The sequence below is a fragment of the Piliocolobus tephrosceles genome, chromosome 6 (genome assembly GCF_002776525.5).
Source record: "Piliocolobus tephrosceles isolate RC106 chromosome 6, ASM277652v3, whole genome shotgun sequence".
Classification (NCBI taxonomy): domain Eukaryota; kingdom Metazoa; phylum Chordata; class Mammalia; order Primates; family Cercopithecidae; genus Piliocolobus; species Piliocolobus tephrosceles.
The window spans coordinates 33,784,541-33,800,202 of NC_045439.1; the positions used below are offsets into that span (position 1 = coordinate 33,784,541).

The 15,662-nt window shown below is 48.4% G+C and overlaps 1 protein-coding gene across 2 annotated transcripts in view; it reads left to right on the plus strand.

Moving 5' to 3' along the window:
- DPF3 (double PHD fingers 3) overlaps positions 1–15,662 on the plus strand; it is a 279,920-nt gene that overhangs the window by 138,545 nt on the left and 125,713 nt on the right. For both annotated transcript variants that reach the window (XR_002724662.1, XM_023183047.1), the window contains exon 3: positions 3,509–3,616. Coding sequence is in view for 1 of the 2 variants with exons in the window: in XM_023183047.1 (XP_023038815.1) it covers positions 3,509–3,616 (108 nt within the window). In the remaining variant the exon portion in view is untranslated. The remainder of the gene's footprint in view (positions 1–3,508; positions 3,617–15,662) is intronic.

A 15,662-nucleotide genomic window follows, 5' to 3' on the forward strand; every position in this document is an offset into this window, starting at 1 on the left:
CTTTCTTTCTTTCTTTCTTTCTTTCTTTCTTTCTTTCTTTCTTTCTTTCTTCCTTTCTTTCTTGACAGAATCTTGCTCTGTCACATAGGCTGGAGTGCAGTGGCATGACCTCGGCTCCTATAACCTCCACCTCCCGGGTTCAAGCAGTTCTCCTGCCTCAGCCCCCCAAGTAGCTGAGATTACAGGCATGCACCACCACACTGGCTAATTTTTGTATTTTTGGTAGAGGTGAGGTTTCACCATGTTGGCCAGGCTGGTCTTGAACTCCTGGGCATAAGTGATCTGCCAGCCTTGGCTTCCCAAAGTGCTGGGATTACAGACATCAGCCACTGTACCCGGCCACTCTTCCCTCTCTTTTCTCTCCCATTTCGTCTTCTAAATTTTGCATAGCTCATGCTTTGTCTGTGAGAGATCACCTGCTGAACTTGTGCAGTGTGTATAACCAGCTATATTCGTCTGCTGACCATAAAGGCATCAAGCCTTTCATTGCCAGATGTTTCCATGGAGCCAGTTCTCTCAGCAAGTGTGTGAGTTTCTGATTGTGTGTGTGTCTGTGTGCATCACGTTTGTGCTTACACATGGGCATGAGTGTTGTAGCTGGAGTTGCAGCTCAAAATAACAGAAAAGTAGTTTGCTCAGTGGGATATGTGAAGTGATGGGTAGCAGTGGCCTTGGTTACCAGGGAAGACTGGTTTCCCCTCTTGTCTTCGGCCACTTGTTTCCCCTCCTTCATATCCCCTCCCCAGCCCTGGGCTCACTCCCCAAGGTTAACTTTCCTCACAGGAGCTGTGACTCCATCCTCCTTCCCCACCTCTATCTACCACACATGCACACACACGCACAAATATGCACACACACACACACACACACACACGCTTTGAGTTATGTGCCTCCTGTTCTAATGAGATAAACAACATAAGTCTCATGGGGCCCTGCTCTTCCCTCTGTAAGTGGAACTCCAGCACTGAACGTGTTGTTCCTATAAAGGAACCCTGGTGTCTGTCAGCCTGGTGAGGAGGGCAAGGAAGGGGCCAAGGAGCCCCAAGAGAGCTCTTGGGACCATTTGCTTGTTGTGATGAGGTGGATTCAAAGCAGACATCGAACAGAAGGCTGTTTCCACACTCATGGCTAAAGAATCAAGTGGCAGCTTGGTGGATGGGGTGGGGGCCCGTCCTGTTGCATGGGTGTGGAGTCCAAGACTAGGTCAGCTAACTCGTGACAATTAAAAACTGACATTTGTCATCTTTGTGGATATAGAGAGCTTTCTCTTGAATACAAGTGAATCCTCATGACAGCCCCTAGGAGGTAGGTATTAATGTTATTAATGCCCTTGTCGTACAGCTGAGGCAATAGGCTCAGAAAGGTGTTAGGATGTTTCCCAGGACTCACGTGCTCTTCCTTTGCACTGCAGAGCATCTCCAATCCAGCAGAGAAAGAATGAAACAAAAACAGACCCTTCCTCTGGAGATTCAAACTAGCTGCTAAAATGAATTCTCCCAGAAGAATGGGCCTAAAGCTCCAAGTAGAGTGGCCTGGGGCTTCTCTGGTACCGCTGACCGCCAAGCACAGTGACTGCTGTCTCAGGGAGGGTGTAGGAGCTGGTCAAGTGTGGACACTTTTGCACTCTTGCCATGGAGAGCTTTGGGGGCTGCTGGTGGGGCCAGCTCGCTCTTACTTACCTGTGTTTGATTAGGCTGGAAGCACCATGAAGCAGCCTTTGAGCTATGAAGGCAACCTAAGGCCCAGAGACGGCCGTGGGAGGAGAGGGGGTGCAGGGAGCTCTGACCTCAGGCCTGAGCCTTCACTTCTGGAGTCCCTCTTGGATGGTTTGGATCTGGGTAGATGAGTCCCCTGGAGCCAGGAACAGCAGGGCCAATGGTCATTCGATTCTGACATTTCTGAGTCCAGGTCAGTTCTGGATTCTAAGAACCAAGGGGTGGGGAGGTCAGAATCTCCAACTTGCTCACAATCTTGCAACCTGTGGAGCAGCTGTATGATTAAACATAAAGAGACCTGAATATTTTCGTTCCTTTAATGCTGGGATAATTGACTCTGTCTTAGACCCATCCCGATAAATGGGTAGAGTTGACGGGTAAAAATGAAAATGAATGAATGAGTATATAGCAACGAAAGTTACATAGATTTTCTCTGCAAGGGTGAAGAATGAAGCCAGTTTCCCTTCTTAACTTTTAAGGGCCCTGAAATGGAAGACAGCAGATGGGAATCAGGTGCTGATGTTTCCTGAGCCCGTGGTCCTAGGTGTGTGCAGTGACACTTTTGTGGTAGGCCGCCTGCACCCAACAGCTGTCATGTGCCACATTTACCTGCAGAAGACAGAGTTGTGACTTTAAAGGGAAGCTGCAACATATTCGTTCATTAATCCAATGAGTTTTTAGTTTGGTTCCGCTCTGTGTCGGGCACAGTTCTGATTCTGGGATTTCTGACAAGAACAAGACAGAAAAGTCCTTGTCCTCATTAGGCTTTTCTTCCTATTAGGGGTTGGTTGGCTTGCTGGTTTATTATGGGGGTTATCAGACACTCTCTTCAAGACTGCAAATCACCTAGCCAGTCTGAAAATTACCTAGCCAGTCTGCAAATCACCTAGCCAGTCTGAAAATTACCTAGCCAGTCTCAAATACCTGCCTTTTCACCCCTCAGCCTCCTCCCCACCCCATTTGCCTGGGAATAGTCTGTGGCCTAGCATGGAGAAGCCCCTGTTCCTCCAACGCCTGTAGCTGCCACCGGAGCCACAGAGTTGTTGTCTTGTGAGCAGGAAGGCTCCTCATGGTGCTTGGCATGCAGCATGGTGTCAAAGGCCACACACACGCTGTGGCATGTAAGCCCAGCCCCTGGCCTCCTGCCTATTTTTTTTTTGTAAGGCCCAGGCACATAGGCTGGGATATAGAGGTATGTGGGCTCTGCAGGTCATGTGGCCCGGTCACCAGAGTGGGCTTATGTTCTCGTGGGGGCTACACAAGTCTCTGTTTGCCTGCAGTGAGCTGGCAGCAGCTGGAGGTGGGAGATGCCTCTGAGTAGATCTAGTGTTTTTGGTTCTGTCTCTTTGCGATGCTTCTCAATCCAGGCTGCCCATACAGTAGGCCAACTGACTACTGCTCCATTTTGAAGGGAACCTGCTTAAACTGGATCTGGATAGAGGGGCGGTGGATAGAGATCCACTGCTTTGGAGACACTGCAAAGGTCCCTCTTGTCTGAAGGTCCAGTTGGTGATCTCTCCAGGCAGAAGAGCAGAATTGGTTTTGGTGAAGGCAATGGCTTTTGCTGGCATGTGCTTGCTGAGCAGCATGGTGGAGCTGACAGAGCCGGGGTCCTGGGGTCAGGTGACCAGATTCAGTCTTGCCACCGCTAGCAATCAGCTTTGTGATGTTGACAAGTCACTTCTCTCTGGGCTTCAGCTTCCTCTCCTTGTGAATGACAGGGTTAGTTAGGGTAGTTTCCAAGGCCCCTTCCAGCCTGGAGCCTTTAATCTTTACATTGTCTCTGTCCACAGGCCTTGCCCCGGGCCAGCTGTATACATACCCTGCCCGCTGCTGGCGCAAGAAGAGACGATTGCACCCACCTGAAGATCCAAAGCTGCGGCTGCTGGAGATAAAACCTGGTCAGTGCGCTCTGGAGCTTGGTTGGGTCCGTGATGGGAAAGGTGGGAGGACTGGGCTGGGCCCAGGACAAGGTTGGTCTACCCCTTTGTCCATAGAGCTAAGTTTTCCGGGAGAGGGAACATGCCCACATTGTGCTCAAGGGTACACCTCTGTGCCTGCTGAGTAGAAACATGACCACGCGTCCACCTGAGATTTTCTGCCCTCTGGGTGTCTCGTGCCTTCCCTTTGCCACCCCAGGGGAGGAAAGAAAGCAAGCAGGAGCAGCATGGGACCAGTTCCAGGATGACTTTCCCAACAGAACTGAAGGATGTGCAGCTCTTTCGGGTCACGTGATACCTTTCTTATGGCCTCAAGTAAAGAAATCTTGGCTCAGTTTGTATGTTTCTGAGGAGAAGAGAGTATACTGTGGACCCTCCACCCCTTACCCTGTATGAGCTTTGGAGCATCTTACACAAAAAGGGGTCAATTCACTAAAAATTGCACTTATCTTGGATGCGGATGGAAGAGTTTGAGTTTAAAATTTACCCGAGTGACGCAGATTGCTCTGTGGCTACACAGAAGGAATTGGTGGGGTTATGTTTATACTGATCTAATATATATACATTATTGAGATGGAGTCTAGCTTTGTTGCCCAGGCTGGAGTGCAGTTGTGCGATCTTCGCTCACCGCAACCTCCGCCTCCCGAGTTCAAGTGATTTTTCTGCCTCAGCCTCCCAAGTAGCTGGGATTACAAGTGTGCACCACCACTCCCAGCTAATTTTTGTGTTTTTAGTAGAGACAGTGTTTCACCATGTTGGCCAGGCCGGTCTTGAACTCTTGGCCTCAAGCGATCCACCTACCTCAGCCTCCCAAATTGTTGGGGTTATAGGCATGAGCCACCATGCCTGGCCTATGCTAATCTAATATTATACTTCTGACTATGTGGCTGTCTTCAGACCTGTGTCTATGTTGCAGCAAGTCAAGTGATTACCCTAGGCCCTTAGCTTTAAAGGCATCTTTGTTTTTGAGGGTGCCAGGCTGGGATGTGACTCAGGGTGGTAGGGACAGTGCTGTTCAGTGGTACAAATAGAGTTGACGTACTTCCTCCCACTGTCACCAAAGCATTGCAGACTGTCAAGGCTGGCTGCCTGGCATGGTACCTCACTCCTTCCTTTCAACACTGGTCCCTTAAGCTGACTTTGCTCTGCAAAAGTTCTACCTACAGTTCCAGGGTTACGACTGCTTTGATTGTTCGCTTCAATTCACATTTCACTTGAGTAGAAGTTTTGTTAGGGGTGAGTGGGCTCCAGATTCTTCAATATGCTCTCTCCCAGGTCTCCAGGGTCCTTATACCAATTTATAGACCCTTGCAAATACTCCAGGGTAATGACCGAGGTTGTCCCAAACCCCCGCCTTGTTGCAGGTTGTAGGAGATCATCAGGGTCTCCTAGACCAGCACAATGCAATAGAAATATAATGCAAACCACATGTGTCGTTTTACTTTGTCTACTAGTTACATTAAAAAAAGGAAAAAGAAACGGGGAAATGAATTTCAATCATATATTCCATTTAACCCAACATATCAAAAAACATCATTTCAGCATGTCATCAATATAAAAATTATGAGATCGTTTATGATCTTTTTTGGTACTCTTTTTGAATTCCGTTGTGTATTTTACACATCCCCACATCTCTTTTTGGACTAGCCACAGTTCAAGCACTCAGTAGCCACATGTGGCTAGTGGTGACCGTATTGATCAGTGTGGTTCTAGACCTACATTCAAAGTGCGGTCCTGACCAGCAGCGGCAGCATCACCTGGGGCTAGTCAGACGTGCAGAAGCATGGTCCTCGCTCCGGACCTGCTGCATCAGAACCTGCATTTTATCACGATCTCCTGGAGTGCATCCCCAGAATGCACGATGGAGTGTGAGAAATGCTGGTCTCGAAGACTTACAGGTAGCTAGACTACAAGTCACCCTGGCATGACCATAAGCATGAGAAAAGTCTTATGTAATTTTTAAATTAAAAACTTTTAAAATTTATTTGACTTTGAATAGGTAATACAGTTACATGTACAGTTTTTATTTTATTTTATGTTTTTATTTTTGTTTAGAGGATAGGGTCACACTCTGTTGCCCAGTCTGGTGTGCAGCGGTTGCAAAGAGCTCACTATAGCCTCCAGCTCCTGAGCTCAAGCGCTCCTTCCACTTTGGCCTCCTCAGTTTGTGGGGACTACAAGTGCATGCCACCATGTCTGGCTAGTTTTGTCTTTTCTGTAGAGACAGGGTCTCACTCTGCTACCCAGGCTAGTCTTAAACTCCTGGCTTCAGATAATCCTCCTGCCTCGGTCTCCCAGAATGCTAAGATTACAGGCGGGAGCTACTGTGCCTGGCAGTTACATATTTTGACATTCAAAAGATAAAAGGATATACTGTATCATGAAAAATAAGACCCAGTCTCTCCGAAGGTAATCAATAGTAGCAGTTTTTTTTTTTTTAGATTCCTTCAAGAGATAATTCATGCATGCGCCAGGAATTAAATCTATCTAGCTTTCCCTCCTCTTTTTACACAGTACAACCACTTTGGATTTTGCACTTTTCAATTAAAAACGTGTCTTAGATATTGTCCACAGCAAAATGTAGAGTTTCTTCATTTCTTTTTTGTAATTACATAATATTCCATTGTATGAATATACCACAATTTGTTTAACCAGGCAGTTCTCAATTTTTGTTTCTAAATTTTCCAATTTAACCAGTGATGCAATGGATATTTTGTGTGTCTATGAGGATGTCTCATACGTAAGTTGTCAATTTAAAGGGTTTTATTATAAGTGCTTGACACGTTTTAAATTATTAGTCTTTATTCTTAACATTTCTGTAAAAAGTCTTGGTTAAGAACAATTTTTATCAGACTAATTAGGTCTCCTTTTATAGAAGCAAAGATATTTAGCACTATACAATACCTTAGATATCACTAACTCCGATTCTTTATTTTATTGGAGTCTAGACATTTAATAAACTTGTTCAAAGTCACACAGCAATTTGTATGGGTCCAGCAGAAAATCTAGGTTGCCTGATTTCACTGTTCAATGCTTTTTCTGCTTCCTCATACTATTGATAGGTATACTAACTTAAAGAAATTTTAGCAAGGCTTCTTCTTTTAAAAACTTTATTTTATGATTATAAAACTAATATATAAATTATTAAAATAACCAAGAGATAGTTGAAATTCCTTTAGTCAAGTCAAATTATCTTAAGCAGAAAAAGGGAAGTTGGCTCATGTACCAGTAAATCCCAGGGTTTGTCTGGCTTCAGGCATAGCTGCATCCAGGTGCTCAAACATAGTGAGAGTAGTGAGGGCTACATGTCTTTCTTTCTTCCTTTCTTTCTTTCTTTCTTTCTTTCTTTCTTTCTTTCTTTCTTTCTTTCTTTCTTTCTTTCCTTCCTTCCTTCCTTCCTTCCTTCCTTCTTTCTTTTCTTTTCTTTCCTTCCTTCCTTCCTTCCTTCCTTCCTTCCTTCCTTCCTTCCTTCCTTCCTTCTCTCTTCCTTCCTTCCTCCCTCCTTCCCTTCCCTTCCTTGCTTCTTTCTTGCTTTCTTTCTTTTTCTTTCTTGCTTTCTTTCAACAGGATCTCACTCTGTCACCCCAGCTGCAGTGGCACAATCACAGCTCACTGCAGCCTCAACTTCCCCAGATGGCAGCAGGCAAAGAGAGAGCTTGTGCAGAGAAACTCTTGTTTTTAAAACCATCAGATCTCGTGAGACCCATTCACTAGAATGAGAACAGCATGGGAAAGACCCACCTCCATGATTCAGTTGTCTCCCACTGGGTTCTTCCCACAATATGGGAGTTAGGGGAGCTACGAGATGAGACATGCATGGGGACACAGAGCCAAGCCATATCATTCCACCCTGGACCCTCCCAAATCTCATATCTTCACATTTCAAAACCAATCATGCCTTCCTAACAGTCTCCCAAAGTCTCAACTCATTTCAGCATTAACTCAGAAGTCCACAGTCCAAAGTCTCATCTGAGACAAGGCAAGTCCTTCCGTCTATGAACCTGTAAAATCAGAAGCAAGTTAGTTACTTTCTAGATACAATGGGGGTACAGGCACTGGATAAATACAGCCATTCCAAGTGGGGGAAATTGGCCAAAACAAAGGGGCTACAGGTCCCATGCATGTTCGAAATCCAGCACGACAGTCAAATCTTAAAACTCCAAAATGATCTCCCTTTACTCCATATCTCACATCCAGGTCATGCTGGTGCAAGAGTTGAGTTCCCATGATCTTGGGCAACTCTGCCCCTGTGGCTTTGCAGGGTTTAGCCTTTCTCCTGGCTGCTTTCATGGGCTGGCGTTGAGTGTCTGTGGCTTTTCCAGGTGCAAGGTGCAAGCTGTCAGTGGATCTACCATTCTGGGATCTGGAGGATGGTGGCCCTCTTCTCACAGCTCCACTCGGTGATGCCCCAGTAGGGACTCTGTGTGAGGGCTCCCACCCGACATTTCCCTTTCACACTGCCCTAGAAGAGGTTCTCCATGAGGACCCCACCCCTACAGAAAACTTCTGCCTGGGCATCCAGGCATTTCCATACATCTTCTGAAATCTAGGCAGAGGTTTCTAAACTTCAGTTCTTGACTTCTGTGTACTCACAGGCTCAACAACACATGGAAGCTGTCAAGGCTTGAGGCTTGCACCCTCTGAAGCCACAGCCTGAGCTCTACATTGGCCCCTTTCAGCCATAGCCGGAGCAGCGGGGACACAGGGCACCAAGTCCCTAGGCTGCACATAGCAGAAGGACCCTGAGTCCAGCCCACAAAACCATTTCTTCCTCCTAAAGCTCCGGGCCTGTGATGGGAGAGGCTGCTGTGAAGACCTCTGACATGCCCTGGAAACATTTTCCCCATTGTCTTGGGGATTAATATTGGGCTTCTTGTTACTTATGCAAATTTCTGTAGCCAGCTTGAATTTCTCCTCAGAAAATGGATTTTTTTTTTTTTTTGCATTGTTAGGTTGCAAATTTTCCATACTTTTATACTCTGCTTCCCTTATAAAACTGAATACCTTTAATAGCACCCAAGTCACCTCTTGAATGCTTTGCTGCTTAGAAATTTTTTCCACCAGATACCCTAATCATCTCTCTCAAATTCAACATTCACAAATCTCTAGGGCAGGGGCAAAACGTCCCCAGTCTCTTTGGTAAAACATAACAAGAGTCACCCTTGCTCTAATTCCCAACAAGTTTCTCATCTCCATCTGAGACCACCTTAACCTGGACTTTATTGTCCTTATGACGATCAGCATTTGGGTCAAAGCCATTCAACAAGTCTCTAGGAAGTTCCAAACTTTGCCACATTTTCCTGTCTTCTTCTGAGTCCTCCAAACTTTTCCAACCTCTGCCTGTTACCCAGTTGCAAAGTTACTTCCATATTTTTGGGTATCTTTTCAGCAATGCCCCACTCTACTGGTACCACTTTACTGCATTAGTCTGTTTTCACGCTGCTAATAAACACATACCTGAGACTGGGCAATTTACAAAAGAAAGGGGTTTATTGGACTTACCGTTCTGTGTGGCTGGGAAGGCCTCACAATCATGGTGGAAGGCAAAGAGGAGCCATCCACATCTTACATGGATGGCAGCAGGCAAAGAGAGAGCTTGCACAGAGAAATTCTTGTTTTTAAAACCATCAGATCTCGTGAGACCCTTTCACTATCATGAGAACAGCACGGGAAAGACCCGCCCCCATGATTCAATCATCTCCCACTGGGTCCCTCCCACAACACATGGTAATTATGGAAGCTGCAAGATGAGATTTGGGTGGGGACACAGAACCAAACCATATCACCCAGCTAATTTTTTTTTTTTTTTACAGAGATGGGTGTCTCACTATGTTGCCCAGCCTGGTTGCAAACTCCTGGCCTCAAGCGATACTCCTGCCTTGGGCCTCCCAAAGTGCTGGGATTACAGGGATCAGCCACCACACCCAGCCAGTCTCTGTGTACCTCTAACTCTCTCTTCTCCTCATAGGGCAAGTGAGGGGGCTGCCAGCAGCTCCAGTCTCAGCTCATACCACACTCAACAGAAAGGCAGTTCCCCTCAACAGCTGTGGCAGAGGAGGCCTAGGAAGGACAGATTAGCTGGCTGGGGTTATTTCCCCCCAACAACCAATCGCTGCCACCCAGGGGATGGGACACTCTGGTTAATCATCATCATCATAACCAGAGTCTGAAGAGCACGCCGTAGTTCACGCAGCATTTTCTTTCATGTCAGCTCCTTGGTCCCTACCATAGCCCTGGGAGGTAGAGAGGGAAGGAAGAGGTAAGAGGGTTGTGAGCCCATTTTAGAGGTGAGGGAAATCAGACTGTGGACAGAGCCAGGGAGAATTTTCTGTGCTACTCATGTATCTGAGAAGCCCATGTTGGTGGGACTGAGGCAGGCAGCTATTTCTCGAGTGTTTGTGCCTTCTGACTAAAGACATTTACTTTGGGCACACTGGCCTGCCAGTGTTTATGCCCGGCCTGTGGACGAACATGGAGCAGCTGAGTTCACAGCTGGCTTTGGCCATGCCCCATTATCGGGCCTGCCGTGACATGCAAGGGGAAGGGAAAGGAAGAACCTAGGACTAGCGGTTTGCTGTAGCCAAGTCCCCACCTGCACATGGTGTCTTGTATCTGTGATCATTTGAGAGGCTTCTTCAGCCTCTGCCCAAGCATGAGGCAGAAGTGGCTAGACCAGATTTCCAGTGGTGAAAGTTCACCCCAGGGATGGGCAGGGTCCTGGGGAAGGACCCCATCTGCAGAGACAGGTGCCAGCCTTTGTGATGATCGGCCCTCAGGGGAAAAGTTGGGTTCCCCCAAGGCAGGCTTATTCCTCCACACCAGTCCCCAGATGCTGAGAAGCAATGAACAGCCGGGGCTGGAATGAGTCACATGGCAGAGCACCTTCTCAGAGGAACTTGTTCCCCTCTTTGGGTAAACAGACCTACTACTAGGCCTACTAAAAACACAAAACAACCCCCACAAACCCTAGGCCAGATGCTTGTCATTTCCAAGTCCTATTCTGAGTCTGAACAGCCGGGGCTGCGCCTGGTTCCCAGAATGTACCACCACGCCAGCCTGCAGCTGTGGGTGGTGAATGAAGAGGACGTCGGAGTGCCCTGGAGTCAGTGATTACGAGCCTCAGCCTGGTACCTCCAAGCAGCCAGGGCCCATCTAGAGAATGAGAAACAGCGCAGTCAAAGAAATGTACCCACTGTCTTCCCAGAGGTGATGCAAGTTTGCATTTCAATTTTTTGCACAGGCCAAAATTTCAGGAGTGACTTCATCCAGGGCCTCGGCTAGCCCATATGGTTTGTTTGTGTAAAAGTGGAGGGTGGTGCCCCCTGGGGGGTGGATGTTTACAAAATGTATGATGCTCTTTCTGGTGGGTGAGTAGAGCACGAGCTAGATCTCAGCCCCTCTTCTGTGCACCTGGTGGGGGTCCCTTTGAGGGTACAACCTGCCCAACTTCCAGAGGCTCTGCCCTCATCATTCATAAAATGCAGTTTCCACTTGAGAGGACTCCTCCCTTTTTGGGGGTATGTCCTCCCTCAGGAGGGCTAACAGGGCTAACTTGGGCAGTATTGTAAAATCACTATCCCTTATTTTTATTCCGCTTGATTTGGGCTCAAGGAGAGCTCAGTTTTTTGGCTGATGCTTTATGTGTGACTCAGGATAGAGTCACTGGCCAGAGTCTCTGGAGAATTTGCTGCAAATTCCTAGGAGGTGAGGACCATTAGCTGGGTGGACTGAGGCTGACCTTCCCAAGGAGAGGGGAGCAGGTGAAGGAAACAGAGGTGGAGATGGAGGGAGAGGCTCTCTTTTACACATTGCAACGGAATTGGTATGACCTTTTGAAGTACAATGAATAGTACCTACTGGTATTTAAAACACACATGCTCTTTGACCCAGACATTCTATTGCTAGGAACTTATTCTATAAATAAATATATGCATATAATATATATTGGATATATATTTTTTCTTGTGGCATGGTTTGTAATAACAACAAAGAATGGAAACTTCCAGAAGATTCATTGATGGGGGCTAGTTAAATATACAGTACTTGTATATTCTGTGAATGGAGTATTATTTTGTCCTTTAAACTAATGAGTAGAAAAAAATGGAAAGATGTTAAAGATATATTGCTAAGTGGCATAAAAACAAAATACACAACAAAAAGCAAATTGTATAACATTGTATATAATCCTCTGGGCAAAACTTGCTGAAGAGTGATAATTTGCCCATTCTGAGCTGCATCTCTTTAAATTTATGGAAACTGGAAGGCTGAGGTTATGTTGTAAGAAACCAAACCTCAAACCAACCCACCCAGCCACCGTTGGTGCCCCTCCACCACCCAGCCCCTAAGGATGCCTGTCCTTTCCTCTTCTTCCCTCCCAGCCTCCTGTGTGAGCTCCCCTGAGCTCCTTTTGACAGAAGATGCTCCAGGAATCTAGTTATGCCTAGGACTCTTGAAGCCCGCCCGGGTTCCGCCCTCAGTATACCCTGACATGTCCTCATCTCCTCGGGGAAGAGGGAGAACAGTCTGCCTGCTCTTTGAGAGACTGAGGGGCCACTGGCCTGGAGCAGAATTGTCTCAAGGCATGAGTTTCCTTCCACATCAGACTCCTATGGACAGTGAGGAGATGTCACAAAAAATTTATGCCAACACTCAGTTTGTCCCTCCTGTATTCCTTTCTGTCCCTGCCTGAGTCCAGCAGTGATGGGCAGGTTTCAGCAACAAAGTCCAGGGGTAACGAGGGTCAGAGTTGTGGCTGACCTCAGGTCTGCGGAGCTCTGTCAGGAAACCAGGTCAGGGCAAAGAGAAGGGGGTGCACGTTCAAGAATCTTGAGGGCTGTTGGAGAAGATCTGAGGACAGGGCCACAGAACCATCCTTTTCTGATCCAGTCCCCCGAAGCACTTTGCTCATGTGGGATGAGTGGACATTCCAGGCTGGAAAGTGGGGAGCTGGGCCTGGGTGACATGCCAAGACCCCACCTCTACAAAAAATAGAAAAATTAGCCAAGTGTGGTGGGCACTGGTAGAGTGGCACTACTAGGGAGACTGAGGTAGGAGGATCAATGAAGTCCGCGAGGTTGAGGTTGCAGTGAGCTGTGATTGCACCACTGCTCTCCAGCCTGGGTGACAGAGGGAGACCCTGTCTCAAAAAAAGTGGGGAGCTGGGTCTTGGCTGACATCGAGTCATTTGTTCCTGGGTAAAGTTATTCCCTCCTGGAGTGACTCCCCAGTCCTGCTGTCCTCACCCCTCCAGTGTGGTAAATGCACCATCCTTCTTCTGTTTCTTTTGTTGTTGTGTTTTTGTTTTTTTTGTTTTTTGTTTTTTTTGCTTTTTTTTTTGAGACGAGTCTCGCTCTGTCGCCCAGGCGGGAGTGCAGTGGCATGATCTCGCCTCATTGCAAGCTCCGCCTCCCTGGTTCACGCCATTCTCCTGCCTCAGCCTCCCGAGAAGCTGGGACTACAGGTGCCCGCCACCATGCCCAGCTAATTTTTTGTATTTTTAGTAGCGATGGAGTTTCACCGTGGTCTCGATCTCCTGACCTCATGATCCGCTCACCTCCGCCTCCCAAAGTGCTGGGATTACAGGTGTGAGCCACTGCACTCAGCCCTGTTCCTTTACTATTTGCTGAAAATAAAAATCTGTCTGCATGGGGTAGGAAGGGCCTGAGACCTGGGAAGAGCTCTTTGGAATTTGAAAGTGTTCTCGGTGTCCCTGGACCTATGTGTTTCTCACGGCAAACGTCGCCCCTCCAGTCAGTCTTAAATAAACATCTTGCAACCTCCTACTTGCCTGGGCGTCTGAAGGACAACACACACAACATTATTTCTCTCCACTGACTGACAATTGAGTTCAGTGTTCTCTGCAGCTTGCACTTGGCCACAGAGGCGAACGCAAGGTGTTTCATGATGTAGACATCACAATTCTACGACACGAAGACTTGGGCAGGGGCCTGGTGCCACCAAGGGGCCTCCCCCGGACCATCTTCCCAAGAAAAGGGCTCTGTCCTTGTGAAGGGGGAGTGGAGCTGGCAGAAGAGAAAGGTGGAGAGTAAATATCCACCAGAAGGCCTGGGAGCACAGCAGATGTTGGGCAAAAGCCAGCTGATTAAAAAAAGAGGCCTTTAACTTCACTTTCTTTTTCTTTTTTTTTGAATGAAGAAAAGACAAAGGCTGGGAACAAACTTTTACTTGTGTCCCCTTGGAGTAAATGCCCAGATAGTCTGCTTACATCAATTTAGCATCTTTCAACCCCAGACCTTCGGTCCCCATGGTCTGGGACAGATATTATCTTCATTTTAGAGGTTGGGAAACTGCGGCACAGAATTAGGAAGCTAATTTCCCAGGGGATCCTGGTGATGCCAAGGACAGAGCCCTACGGGGAGCCTGCTGGAGCTGGTGCCATGTTGCTTCAAGGCCCGACACACTCGCTTATCCTGGACCCGCAGATGAAAAGGGCTTTAGAGTTGATGCTCCTCCCGCACCTGGAATGCACCTGAGGCCTTGTCGATCCCTTCTGCTCCAGGACACTCGGGGAGCAGCGTGGCTCTTTGCCACCCTTGCCGAATTCCAAGGGTGATGGGAGGGAGGGCAGCCAGGGATAGGGTTCTTTCTCTTGTGTTTTTGCTGTTTTTGGCAGTCCTTCAGTGACTGGGGATGAATGACCACGATGATCGCCCCATCACATGTTGTTGGGGGAAACTCAAACAAGAGGGCAGGCTCCCTGAAGACCACAGTGGCTTTAGGTGACCCAAAGCAGAGAGGGACATAGACTGGCCAACAAGCAAGTCATAGGGACCTACAGAGGAGTATCCCCCAAAGGGGTTATCCAGATGGAGGGACTTGAGTCTCGCCTGCTCGAGCAGGGGTGGTGAGGCCTGCTTCACCCGCCCAGGGTGCTGTCCCTGCTGCGCCGAACTGCCAGAACTCTACAGATGGGAGCAGGCTGCGGCCAACTTCCCCAGCTTTTGAAAATCCTGCATCTTAATTAGTTCCCTACTGCTTTTGTACATGGCCCACATTTTAATAGTCTCCAGGCTTCTCCACCATTTGCTCTCTGATGTTTGGTGCGATTTCTCTTCTTCTCAAGACAGTGCCCCTGGCTCCTCCGACACCCTCCCAGTCCGGGAACAACTTAAGGAACGCCGAGGTGCCAAGCATGTAACCTGAGATTGATGAGCCTGTCGGCGGCTCCTTCTGCCCCCAGCCTTCCCCCTCTGCCGTGTGCTCTTCAGATGGATGAGCCAGGCGGGGGTGGGCAAGAGGGGGGAGATGGAGGAAGGGACCCGCGGAGCCTCGAGCCAGGTGTGAGCCAATGGACAATGCGACCTTCTCCCAGCCTGCAGAGGAGTCTGGCTGTGTCCTTCCGAAGGGGAAGGACGCCCCGGCTCCCACCGCCATCTGTCAGTGCTTATCTGGCTCTGGGCAGGGGGGGTTGCCTGAGCTTGGTACGGCTGGGAGAATGGATGCCTTCAAGTGCATCAGGGGGAAATGACCAGTCATTTATCTCTTTCCTGCAGTGTCAGAGCCTGCAGCCATCCATCTGGAGGCCTGCACCGGCAGCTTCGTCAGCTCTGGTTGGCCTCATGAGAAGGGGAGCTGGAGCGAGGAGGGCAGGGCATGCAGCCCCCACTCAGGCTGTGTCTATTATGTGCTGGAAGTGATCTGCTCCTTTTGCCTTCCTGTCAGTCTCAGGAAAGGAGCAGGGACTGGGGGATGAAGTCTGGATGTCCTTTGCTCTGCCTATGTTCCCCAGCTTTGCTGGTATTCTGCAGGGCTCTGGGAGCTTGGGCTGGCCAAGGAGGTGGGCCGGCAGCAGGCAGTGGGCAGGGCAGTGGCATGGCTGCTGCCAAGTTTCCACGGTCATATTTTGCTGTGGGACCTGGCAGAGCTACGTGTAGAGCATGGATTGTGAGTCGGAGGAATCACCCAGTTATACCATTGCCTGCTCACCTGTACCTCTGCCCACTGGGAGGTGGGCACCTCACCTGTACCTCTGCCCACTGGGAGGTGG